The sequence below is a fragment of the Vidua macroura genome, chromosome 4, assembly GCF_024509145.1.
Source record: "Vidua macroura isolate BioBank_ID:100142 chromosome 4, ASM2450914v1, whole genome shotgun sequence".
Taxonomy (NCBI): domain Eukaryota; kingdom Metazoa; phylum Chordata; class Aves; order Passeriformes; family Viduidae; genus Vidua; species Vidua macroura.
The window spans coordinates 21,862,736-21,875,763 of NC_071574.1; the positions used below are offsets into that span (position 1 = coordinate 21,862,736).

Consider the following 13,028-nt stretch of genomic DNA (forward strand, 5'->3'; position numbering starts at 1 on the left):
CCTATCCAATGGTCTTTTCCTCAATCGTCTTTAAATGTGATTTTTAAACTGGCTTAAAATCACTGCTGTTTCATTACCAATTAGTAGTATAAGCTTTAATTAAAGCTAGTGTAATTCCTTTTGTCAGAGTTCCACTAGGAATGATGGGCTGGAGCAAAGAGCATGCAAAAATGATGGTAGCTATTATTTCTCCAATTAATGTATTAATGAAAGTAAGGTAGAAATATTGCTACAGCTACAGTACTTTTTATATGTTTTTCAGTAATATTGGTATCCTCTCTGACCTCTTTTAAAGCAGTGCATATAACTCCAAATCTTGGATGCTGTCATCCATTTCACACTGGTATTTAAAATCAAAACCTGATATCCTTAATTGCTTCATTTTCAATTTCAAGATGAATCTGCGCACAAGCCATTCCCTGAGTTTTCATCCCATTGAGTCCAGAAGGCATTCTGTCTATTTCATACATTCCTGCTTAAAGACACCTATCAGGAATGACTAGCAAAGTTTTATGGGCAATGAGAAAATGATTTTTGTTTTCTCTTTTAGCTTGGCTGCTGGAATCCTGTAACTGGTCTGAATGGGTCACTAACAGACAGAAAGCTGGAGAACAACATGCGAGGAGTGGTTCTGCGTGTAGTGACTGTGCTGGTAAGCAGATGCTCATCTTACTGCACTAGAAGGAATGCAGTACCTTCCCTTTGCCACATCTATTTATTAAGTGCACCATTTTTCCAAGAACGTAGTTGGTGTTAGAGGGTCTGATTTACGCTGGTCAAAAAAACCCATAAAGATGGATAATTTTCCACAAAATAAAATTATCAGTACAGCACTTTTCAGACTGAATAAAACACATTAGAACCTGTTTCTTGCTCAGGCACATTCTAAATCACACAAGCATGTGAGCTGATAAAGGACAACTTCAAGTGCCCTGTTAGCTAAAGCTACCTAGCTGAAGCTCTAAATGATTCCAATCACCTGGGCAAATTGTGTGCAGTATAACACAAATTGTCGCACTCAGAAAATATTCAAGGTCAGCTTAGGTCAAGTAATGTTAGTTTGGTAAAATATCCACTGCCCCATCCTGGCTTTTTCTCAGCCAGGTTCTTCCCCTGTGTGCACATCTTATGTTAAGAAAAATGCTTGGTTTAAAGCTGAATAGACAATGTCTTCCAGAATAGGAATTTGTGTTATGAATTCCTGGCATATACTTAGCTTGAGGAGAAGTTTTTAAGAGTGGGAAAAAAAAAAAAAAAGAAATAAAGAAAAAGAAAATAATATGAGACATACAGCCCTCTTTGGACCAATGCCGAAATACAAAGTTGATCCAGGGCTGCAGAACTGTCAAGGTTAGATTGAGCTATTTCTCTCTTGCTGCTCTCTACTTGTGTTTGAGTTCAGTGTCCAAAGGCCCGGCACTTTTTTGTGAAGAGCAAGATGAGGAGTTTTCAGGGTTTGCATTGCTGACAGTGCACAATGAAGGAAGAGGCTCCATCACAGGTGGAAAGTGAAATCACCAGAGCATGTCAGTGCCACAGACAGAGCAGTTTCATACCCTTCCAATTATTTTATGGGTATTTAAACACCTTTACCTGTCAGGGTGAGCATTCTGTTCCAGCTCTTAGTACATTAGAGAACTTCCTGTGGTTGTGTCTACAAGGCAAAACAAACCAAATAACAAAACAAACAACCCCAAACAACATCCAAAAAAAACCCCGTAAACCTAGAAAGGAACCCAAAGCCAAACTAAACAACAGCAAAAGCCAGACAAGGAAGAATGAATGCACAGAAAAAAAAACAAAAACAAACAAACAAAATCCCAACAAGCACAAAACAAAGGAAAGGAGTAACACAGAGGGAGACAATTGTACTTTATTTGCATGTTGTTCAAAAGAGCATCATGGTGGCAGTGGCTGGTCTCTGTTTTGCCTGATACTCCTATTAATTGGTTCAGTATAATTATCTGTTGACAAAAATGGCCTGTGGATTTTGCCTAGAAAAATAAATTTGATTTAGAATATTAGCATTGTTTTTAGTAGTAGTTCTTCCTTCTCTCCCCACTGTTCCTTCTTTATCCCTAGTTATCTTTATTATCTTGACAGAGAGCTTCTTCTTTCACGTTATTATAGCATGGATATTTATCAACTTGCAAAGATACACAAAAATAATTGCCTATGCTGGTTGGATTCTACAGTAATTTTAAAGCAAAGACAGAAATTTAAAGTTCAACACAGCACAGGGCATTTCAGTCTCCTCACTAATTATATATCTTCTGGATAGGACAAAACTGGAGATTTGTATTTAACCTGTGTGATGAAAATGTGTGATTCTTAGCTTGGATGTGAGAGCAGGAGGGATTTCACCAATTAACTTTATTTTAGTGATGATCTTTCTCTTCCACCTTTCTCCTCCGTTCTTCAATTAATTCAATACATTTCTGTTAAAAGTAAAGAATCTATACAGACTGTGAATGATTAGTTATTGTTATTAATTCTGCCATTTTCTAACAGAATGATCTTGGTCCAGGGAAACAAGTGTTAAAATTAAATAGTAATACCTTTGAATGTTAATAGGTTTCTTTTTCATTGAGAGTTGAGAAGTTTACATTAATTTGTAAATTTGCTTTGTTAACAGTTCAAATCTCTCATGCCTTTTTAGATAGCACCCCTTCTCCTCTTCCAATTTCATTTTGTTATGCCTTCAGGTTGAAAAGGACTTTTTTTTTTTTTAATTGTAGTAGAATTTGAGAGGATAGCAAATTGCAACACCTGGATTTATATTGCATTATGCTAATGAAATGAAACCTTCTGGAGTCTGAAAATCATAAATGATTGTGACTTATTTCCTCAGTCTTTCAAAAAGCAAATGCTGAACAATTGCCATCATCCACATCCATCTACTAATTCCTTTACCTAAGTAAATTTAATAATTATGAGCTATGTATCTGCAGACCTTAACCAAAATCTTTTTGTGAGTATAGCCCCAAACTGGAAATCATCTGGTTTCACTTGGCAGAGAATCCTGGCTCTTCTGCAGTAAATGTGAATGCTCTCCTTTGCATAAATAGCAATAAGAAATATTTCTTTGTGGTTTATTCTGAGGAGAGCTATGGTCTTGTTTGTTTACACATAATTCAATGTTTTAATCTGAGTTGGATTAGTACCACACTTTCTATACTTTTAGAAAAGTCTTGTTTTGTCTAACCTAAATATCAGATATCTCTGTCTTGGACTGCTTCCACACATGAAGCTGAAGTCTGAACTTTGTGTTTGACAAGTTGCTCTTAAGTTCAAGTCACTTTCTGGTGAATTTCTGAAATGTATTCTGAGTTTCTGAAATGTAGCTCAATCAAAGGTCAGCATAGCTTTTCCAAACAAATTCAGAGTGTCTTGAATGAACAATGGCCCAAGAACAAATTTAGCTATATATCCATTTTGGCTGTCTCAATTTATTCTCTTTTTCAGTTGTTCAGTTTTATTGAAAAAGACTTAAAATACACCAGATATTCTCATAATATCATTTTATTAGCCACAGCAATTACTGAATTATTCATATGAATATTAAGACATTGAAAATGGAATGAGATTTGGTCCATTTGACAATGAATAAGCCAGCAGATATTTGTAAAATTGTATTTTCTTAAAAAGCCCCTGTTGTTCAAAAAAGGAAAAAGTTTGAATGTCCCTCTTTTAAAGCATTAAAACCTTGACTGAAAAGTACAGAGCCTTTCCTGAAAGTGCATAAGGTATAATACCCTAATGGTGCAAAAGATATTTGTGGCTCTACATGAAAATTCAAAACAGCTCCCAAACAGGAATATATTTTCATATCTGGAGGGTCCTGAGAAGGCAGGCAGGATAAAGGAAAGACAGATAACAGCAAGCCATGCTGAATTATGCTTTGCCATACATCCCTGTACACAGTATCTCAAGAGTTATTACCCAGGTTGCCTGCACAGAGCTGCAGGTTGGTCACCCTTGGCTGCAGGTGGGCACTGTGGGACATGATGTAGTGAAAAGACTGGCAAAAGGGTAGATAAGCATAGAAAGAAAAAACAATTAAGAAACATAATTTGCACCATGGAAAATGTTATCATATGTGGACTAGTTTAATTCTCAATGGTTGGTATTTAATTCATGAGCATTTGTTGCCCAGATTAGAAAATAAGAAATTTGAAAGCAGACAATGTCTTTAGGGATAGTGAGCTGGCAGGAGGTCTGCATCTTCAGTCCTTTTTTCTATTGAATTTACCACTCGGAGATGAAAAGTAAGATATGAAGCTAAGGCCTGGTGTTAAAAGCTGAAAATGTCTCTGGGATTTGAATTCCAATACTGGCTTAAAGAAAGTAAAAAAAAAAAAAAAAGTTCTTTCTGAAGCTAGAGTAACTTTCAGAGTGACCAGGGAAAGGACAGGCGTAAGGAAGATGACATAAGACAGTGTTTAAGCATATGCAGAGGAACAAACAGAAGTGGTAAAGCATTAAAAATGTTAGGGCAAAAACATCAGTGAATGACTGTACAATAAAGATCAACCTCAGGAAAGATTATGTGCAGTATACCTCATTAAATATTGAATAAATATTTTATAATAGTGTAAAATAGTCTCATAGATAATGCTCCTTATACTTTCTCCCAGTTTTTTGGTGATCACTTTTCTCATGCAGTCCTGATCCCATTCCCCCATTTTCATAACTGAATGCTGTGGACTTCTGTAAAGTCTCTTGATTTCATCAGGCAGCTCTATCTCTGCCCTAGTGCCCACATTATTAAACTTATTTTAAGAAAACTAAGTTTAATTGAGGCATGTATTAGACTATGTGTGTATGTATATATATATGTATTGGTATATTGGACTACAGTAGTACCCAAAATAGTAACAATTCAAATCATTATTACAAAAGCAGAAACTAATATTTCTTGATAGAGGCAGAACCTGTCTTTGTATTCCTCTTCCAACCACCACACCTGGACACAGGCCTTTTTTAATAGCTGGTTTATGTCCCTTTGAGCTTGTATTAAAACAGGTCATAAACCTTACAGTTATTCACTTCTGGGATCATTCATTTGACAACCTTTAATCTCTCAGCCTGCTGGGAAACCCAGCACCTTTTTTTTTTTTTTCAATTATTGTTATTTTTAACCCATTTTTTTAAAGTAGCAGGTACTATATACTAGATAATGTGGTTATCAAGCAATTCAAATGTTTTGGGATCTGGCTGGGGCCACAGCTTGACAGCAAGGTAGGTGCAGTGCCAAGCCTGGTAGGACCAACCTAACTCATCTCTGTCCCAAGGGCTACCTCTCAGGGCTCTCTGGCTTTTATCTTCTCGCTGACCCTTACCCAGCTGCTCTGTGGGCATATTTGCATTCCAGAGCAATTCACACAGTTCACAGAAATTTGACTTTGAAACAGAAAGAGGCTCTTACTCTGGCAGTAATTATCCCTCTGTACTATGTAAGGTAGAAAAGGAGGTGAACTGTGTGACACAGCTCCTTATGAACAGGAGCCCTTGCAAGGCTGCTGGAAGAAGTCCAGTGTAGTTGCCAGCAGGTTAATTTACCCATACCACACTTTTGCTAATTCAAGTATCTGAACTATCTGCATTAAAGCCACCATTGTACTCTTTAGACATACTCTAAAGCACTCCAATCCATTCCAATCTCAATCCATATTCCTGTCATATGGTTCAGAAAGAGCTGTTACCTTCATTAAGTTATTGTGAATTAAAATCAATACACAAAGCTTGGCAGCATTCTAATAGACCATTGCCATAGATCACTTTGAAAGAAAATTTAGTCTTGTTGCTGAGAAATGGGAGGAAGAGGGGCTAGGAAGAGGGGCTAACATTCTTTGTTCATTTCTTGTAAATAGGACTAAAGTAAAAATCATAATAAATCTGGAAGTTACCATTTCACTCAGAAGGGAAAAATACCCTTTAAAGTACTGTAACTAAAAAAAAAAAAAAACAAGTTTCATGTCTAATTGAAGATGACAATAAACAGATAAAAAAATGACAGACTACACACATGGATAAGAATAGGCCAAATGTACAATCCCCTTAATATTGTACTCTGTTTCTGGGATGTGAATGAGTTTTTTGCTGTAGAAAAGGTGACTTTTCTGTTAGTACCACTGACTTTCTAATCAATCTGTTTGAAAAGCACAGGATCAGAGAATGGTGGGTTTCAGTGCCAATACAGTTACACAGCCCACTGGCAAAATATTTAGTTATCCAAGATCTTGTAGATTTTGATCCTTCATCTGTTTTAGTTTTATTAAGGGGTGGGGACTGTGTTATGTTTTGCAGCAATTTTATTACTGTTGATAGTGGAAGAATTTCTGTAATAAAAGAATGAAATGTTTCAATTAAATTTTGGTCACTGTTTCTAACATGAATTAATGTACATTGTTGTTCGATTAAAAATAACAATCTGCTTTCCTCTTCCTAACCAAATAAAATCCCCAAAACAACAATCAATAAAGCAGTTGAGGAAATTAAGTATTTGGGACTGCAGATTTGACCAAAATCTTTTGGGGAAGGAAATGCAAAATACCTAACACATAAGAGGGGGCCATTCATTATTTTTTCAGTCAAGGAAAAAGCGTTTTTGCCTAGCAACAAGACAAGACAATAGCATCTTGTGCTTGAAAATATTTTGGTTATAACTTATCAGACTTAGTGTTCCTTGTTGGTTATAATGGCCATGCTTGGTCATCCAGCAGCCATTGGAAGGAAGTTGAGAAATCTAGTAATAAGTGTGAATTTCAGTTTGGGGAGCAGTTTCTTAACATTTGCAGGGAATGGGAGTTTTTAAAGTGAATATTTGCTTCATGAGATTGCCCAGGCTCAGCCTGGGCTATGGAAATCATTTAATGTGCCTGTCCACTGTTTCTAGAGTCAGTGTCAAGCACAGATTGACAGTCTTGCCCGCAACTAAGCTTCATTTCTCACTTTCTTTTTTTTTTTTTCTTTCTTTTTCTCTCACTACTTTCAGTGGAGAAAAAGGGAAAAATGTAATGAATGTAAAGTCCTATTGAATGGAGTGTCACTATGAAAGGATTGTATTCCAGTGCATTCAGAAATTTTTGATGAGTAGACACAGAGGTCATTTTCATATGCTTTATGAATTCTAACCACCCATATAATTACCTAATTTCAAAACTCTCTTCACAGAATCATTTAGATTGGAAAAGACCTTTAAGATCATCAAGTCTAACCATTAACCCAGCTCTGCCAAGCCCACCACTAAACCATGTCCCAAAGTGCCACATCTACATGTCTCTAACATCTACAAATGTCTCCAGGGATGGTGACTTCACCACTCCCCTGGGCAGCCTGCTCCAAAGCTTGACAACCCTTTCAGTGAAGAGATATTTTTTCCTAATATTCAAAGTAATTCGCCCCTGGCACAACCTGAGGCCATTTCCTCTTTTCCTATAGTTTGTTTCTTGGGAGAAGAGGCCAATTACCACCTCTCCATAACCTCCCTTCATGTACTTGTAGAAAGCAATTATGACCCCTGAGCCTCCTTTTCTCCAGGCTAAACCCCTCCAGCTCCCATAGAGCTCCAATTTGTGTTGTAAATCCCAGTAGTGATTAGTTTCTCTAACCTCAAAAGCCATTTTTGTACCCAGTATTTGCTGTATAGTGCCCTGGCTAAGAAGTTTCTCTCCATGCTAAGGGGTAAAGAGGATTTAGCTGACCAGGAAAATAATCCAAAGCTTTCTGGTTTGCTTTTGATTTTCCATTTGTAAAGTACATCCTAGCTTTTTTAGCATTTTTATATTTAGAACAAGCAAAAGAACTTCACAAATAAGTTCAGCAGAGCAGTGTATCATAGCTCTATATAATTTCTATCCTGAAATAAGTCTCAAAGCCACAGAATCCACACTTTTAATTGGAGAGAAAATCTATCTTATTGCCCAGTGATCCTCCTAATGAGGTGGTGGGAACAGGTGAAATTATGGACAGCTGAGCTAAGACCACTACTTCCTTGTAAACAGCCCAGTGTACAAAACTTTTTTCTTCCTGTCATGTATTTAATTAGAGTGCTGTGTTTAAGATCTGGATAAAACTTTTCTGTTCTTTCAAAAGTATTTTCTGTAATTTGTCCAAAAAAGAGAGCTTCTTTGCTAAAATACTGGATCTTTAAAACTCAATTTTCATTGAGGAACTAAAAGATTACTATCAAAGCTTGGAATTTAAAGTCACTATTCTACTGGCTAAAAATCATCCCAATTAGAGACTCTGGGTTTAGGGAACTGAACTTTTGAAAAGCAATCATTCTCTTGTTCTCCCTCCCTGCCTCCTCTAAGGCTGGAATTTATTACTTGACTTTATCATCCACATCTACACAGCACAGCGACAAACAGATGTTTCTCTTTGATTGTCTAATTAATTAACACAACTAAGTTAAACTCAGCCTAATTGTTCTTTTCTGCTATTTAGCTTGAGCATTGCTCCTTCTGTTTCCAAGTGTGAAGGTCTTCTGTGCCCAACAGCTTTTCTTTCCTTTCCTACTCTTAACTTTATTAGGAGGTATAGCAAAGAATACAAAAAGATTGCTTCAAAACAGATATTTTATTGATATGTCTGAGAATTTCATCTGAGTAAATAAGATCTGTATTTTGTACTTTTAAGTCTTAGACTCTTGAAGCATTTAGCAAATTGTCCTGATTCTGGCCAGGACAGGGTTAATTTTTGCAGTAGCCAGGAGGAGACATTGCTAGGACCCACAGGTTATGCTATGCCATCTCACACCAGTTTCCAGGGTTGCTGGAAATGTTAAATTACATCAGTCTTAATATATAGCATATTGTTAACCTCTATCAGTCTTAGTTTGTGGCTTCTTCTTCAAAATGTGTGATAATAGGGGAATGAATGGGGACAAATATTTTCTTGAGCTACTTCCCCAAAGTATGTGCACTATCATGTTATCTTCCAAATGCTTTCCCTTTTTTATATCATGTTGCCTTAATCTTGGGTTCACCTTTATCCTTCCTAAGCTGTGCCAGTCTAGCATTTTGCAGTTTGTCTTGCCTGGGGGACATAATCACCTCTGAAGCCAGACTTTGTCTTCCTACAGCCATAAAAAGCAATATGCACAGCTTCACCCAATATAACCTTCACCTGTTTGCTGCTGATTTTCACTTTGCTGCAGGTGCTTTTGTCTGTGTAGTGCTTAGCTGTCCATCACAGTTAACCCATGGTCCTGTGTAAAATCCACCAAGTCTTAAACACATCCTCCTTTGGGTCAGGGCAGCACAGCTTTGATCCCAAGAAGAAACAAGGCAGTGGTAACTGTGAAGCTATTTTGAGAAGGACCCCTTATCACAGACTTAGTAGGGACAAGAAGGGAGCCTGTTGAAGGCAAAGGTCAATGAAAATAGCCCCTCTCTGAAAGGATCTCCACTGAGGTTGGGTGAAGAGCCATCCCCTAAATATACTGGATGTCCACGTGGTTCAGAAAGGCAGATCATCAACCTTGCAAAAACAAGAAGTTAAGGGTGTGCAATCCATTAATTTTCTTTTATTTTTCTCCTCTGTCATGAATGACTTGTTTGCTTTTCCAGACCTCCCTGGCTTTACAGGCTGTGAAGTCTGCTCTTGCCCTATAGAGGCTTCTAAGTCCCCTAGAGAGGTGCCTCCAAGAGGAAGAAAAGGAGAAGCAGGAGCAGTGTCCTTCCTTGGATCACTTCACTTTATTATGGAACAGTTTAGGTTTGAAGGGACTCTTGGGTGGCAGCTGTGTGGAGCAGGGTTAATGTTAGGGCAGGTTGTTGGAATGCTGTCCAGGGGAGTTTTGAGCATCTCCAAGACTGACAATTGTATGGATTCTCTGGAAAAGAACTTCTTATATACTCTGAATTAACACTTGCTTTGGACAGAAAATGTGTCAGAATTTTCCTGAATTTATTGGGGTAGAATGGAACCTTCATCATCCGGGTGAATTTTTCCACCTCTAAAATCATCAGTTAGCTCATCAGATTTTCACGCCTACTTTGTACAAGCTCATTGTTGTCCTCGTTGTTTTGCCATGTTTCTTTTCTTTCTGCAAGTTTAACTTTCTCAAGGATGTAGACAATCATTTTAACATCCATGTTGTAGGGATGTATGCACCTTTCCATAGCTTCCATAACACCCTCCCAGTGCAAAAAAAAAAAAGAAAAAAGAAAATAATAACTGGCATAGTTCAAGCTGCAGCATTTATGAGGGGAAAAATATCAAGACAAATATTTTTTTTTGTTCTCTTTCGAAGCATTCTCAGAAATTTAAAAAATTGCACAAAAAATCATCATGGCAGTAGATTGGTTTTGTTTTGTTTGGAATGTGATTAAAGGGTTTGCTTGTCCAGACTTCAACAAAAATTGGAAAATGTTGATTGCTTTGCATAAAGCTGGTTGACTATTTATATTTCATTACATATATATAGGACACTGGGCATTGGGATTTTTTGTATGTCTCTCAACAGCAAACAATATTACATTGCTTAATAAAGGATTATTAAGTCCTAATAAGGATATTAGCTGTGACAAACTGCATTTTAAACAGCATATAAAATAACTACAAAGAGCAACTTCATCAACAAAATCATCAACTTCTAAAAAGTCCTTTGTACACATAAATATTTAGAATTTTGTGCATAGTGTGTTTAGATTGATGAACTACCATTTTTATTTGTTGCAGAAATATTTCTTCCCTGTAATTTTGAGTCTATATTATGGAATCTATCATTCAGGTGATCAGCAACACTGGATTCACTTTTGTGCTCTCATTTAAGAGAGGCTTTCATCAACTTAGTCTCAATTTCTTGGTACCTGGGCACTGGAAAACTACTTTAAAAATTCATTTTACTTTCTCTCCTCCATTTTTAGTCAATTTCACTGATATTGGATAATATGGAAGAAAGAAATTCTGTCTGACAACTAGAATTAACAACTTGAGACAGTCCACCCTTAACTTTTTTTTTTTTTTTCTCAGGACTGGAGTTGTTTGGTTCATATTCTCTTTCGTTTGGGGTTGGGGTTTTTCCTGGAGCCAGAAAAGAACATCCTGCCAGTGCAGTCTGGTTGCATCCTTTCTTCTTTGGCAGCATCCTCAGCATATGGCTGTCCTTGAGAATATTTGCTCAAGCATTTACAAAAGATGCTTTCTTATTTCAAGAACATCCTGCCTGCAATTCAGTGGCACCTGTTCATACAGAAGGACATTCCAGCGAACTAAAAATATTAGTGAGGTATAGGATTAGTGAAAAAAATGGTAAAAATCCTCTGGCTTCAAAGTAATTTACAGATATAAGTAGTAGAATAATAAAGAAATATTTTAAACACCAACAGAAATGCCACTGTAGATATAATTAAAGTTTGAGCCACAAACACTGCAAAAATTCAATTCTGTTTTCTTCTATCTGCTTGTCAGTTTTGCAGACAGAGCAAAGTGGTCAAGGAGCGGTTTCATGGGCTTGTCCTGGCCAAGCCATGACAAGTTAGAACTAGCTTTTTTGCACCCCAGAATAGATGTTTCTCTTAACCTTACACAAAATCACAGCACTATGTAATGAATTAAAAGAAAGACATGTAGCATATTTAAAAAACTACCTTTTGCATTACAGCACCTTAATGTTTTTGGGGGTGATTTAATATTTTTCTCTACTTAGATCTGACAGATGTTTTCAGAGAAAATAAAGAACAAGTCTAAATGAAATCCATCTGTGGCAAATATATATTTTTTGTCTTTAGAAATATGATCTGGTTTTTGTATCCATTTTGGAAAAAAAATGTGCAGGGGAATGTCTAGAAATTAATCATGCAACAGCAATAATAACAGAGCAGGGGCAATATAATAACAAGAGAAAACTATTACAAGTCTTCGGAAAAATAAGAAAAGCATGTTGTTGGAAATCCAACCTTTCAGTATCAGCTTTTGGTATCTATTTCTATCCTTTATGGTGGTCATCTTTCAGATTACTCTTCATCAGTCATTCTCATAGACAGCCTTAAGTCCTATAATTGATTGTCCCTAAACTAATCAAATGGAGTTTCTTTGGATAGAACTATTTAAATTTAACTGGCCTATATTCAGGTTACAGTAGAAGGACAAGAGCAACACATGTTTCAGTTTTGCCATGTTTTTCTTTCTTTACAACATGGATTAGTGGCTGCATTAGGTACAGTGTTTGCCCATCTAGTGGAAAATGGCATTGCTGTAGAATCCTCCATATTTATGGGCAGACATTGAGTGTATGTCAGTCCTGCTGACCATAAGTGTGGTCAGCAGGCACTACTAAAAAGCATTTGGTTGAAACGTTACAGCAGAAGATCTACTACTGCAATATATATTAGAAAAATAAAATATCTCTGTTGAAGGAAATCCAAAACAAAATAACATTTCGTAGAATGTAAGGGGCACTGCTAACAAGGTATTTTAGTGAAGTTTTGTATAAATAATATTTTAACAGTTCCTTCTTTAGTTTAAATAAACCCCAGCACCCAAACATGGCATATAATTGCTATATTAACAGATTCCTCCTTTGTTTTTTGTTGGGTTTTTTTTTTTTTTTTGTATGTTTGTTTAGGAAGAGCCCTTTGTCATGGTGTCTGAAAATGTTCTGGGAAAACCAAAGAAGTATCAGGGCTTCTCAATAGATGTGTTGGAAGCCTTGGCCACTTACCTCGGCTTTAAATACGAAATTTATGTAGCACCGGATCACAAGTATGGGAGTCCTCAGGATGATGGGTCATGGAACGGCCTGATAGGAGAACTGGTGTTTAAGGTAAGGTCATTAATCATTTACTAAATAATAATGTGTGATAAAGTTAAGAAATATGTATTATATTCTGTTTGCCTTTTTTATGGGTAATTGACAACACTTTGTTTATTGCACTTTGCCAGCACTTGAATAGTGTGCATTGGACAGCACTGAAATAGCTGGAAATTATACTATTTAGTAGCTGTTTAAGAAGCAGGACAATCTCTTTTTTTTCAAACAAAGTAAAATCTAAATGTAGTCAAATAATGGAATGCAC

The 13,028-nt window shown here is 36.6% G+C and overlaps 1 protein-coding gene across 2 annotated transcripts in view; it reads left to right on the top strand.

Annotated features, from left to right (window-relative positions):
* Positions 1–13,028, top strand: part of GRID2 (glutamate ionotropic receptor delta type subunit 2) — a 671,741-nt gene that overhangs the window by 528,537 nt on the left and 130,176 nt on the right. For both annotated transcript variants that reach the window (XM_053976464.1, XM_053976465.1), the window contains 2 exons: positions 551–652; positions 12,578–12,775. In XM_053976464.1, the coding sequence (XP_053832439.1) occupies positions 551–652; positions 12,578–12,775 (300 nt within the window). The remainder of the gene's footprint in view (positions 1–550; positions 653–12,577; positions 12,776–13,028) is intronic.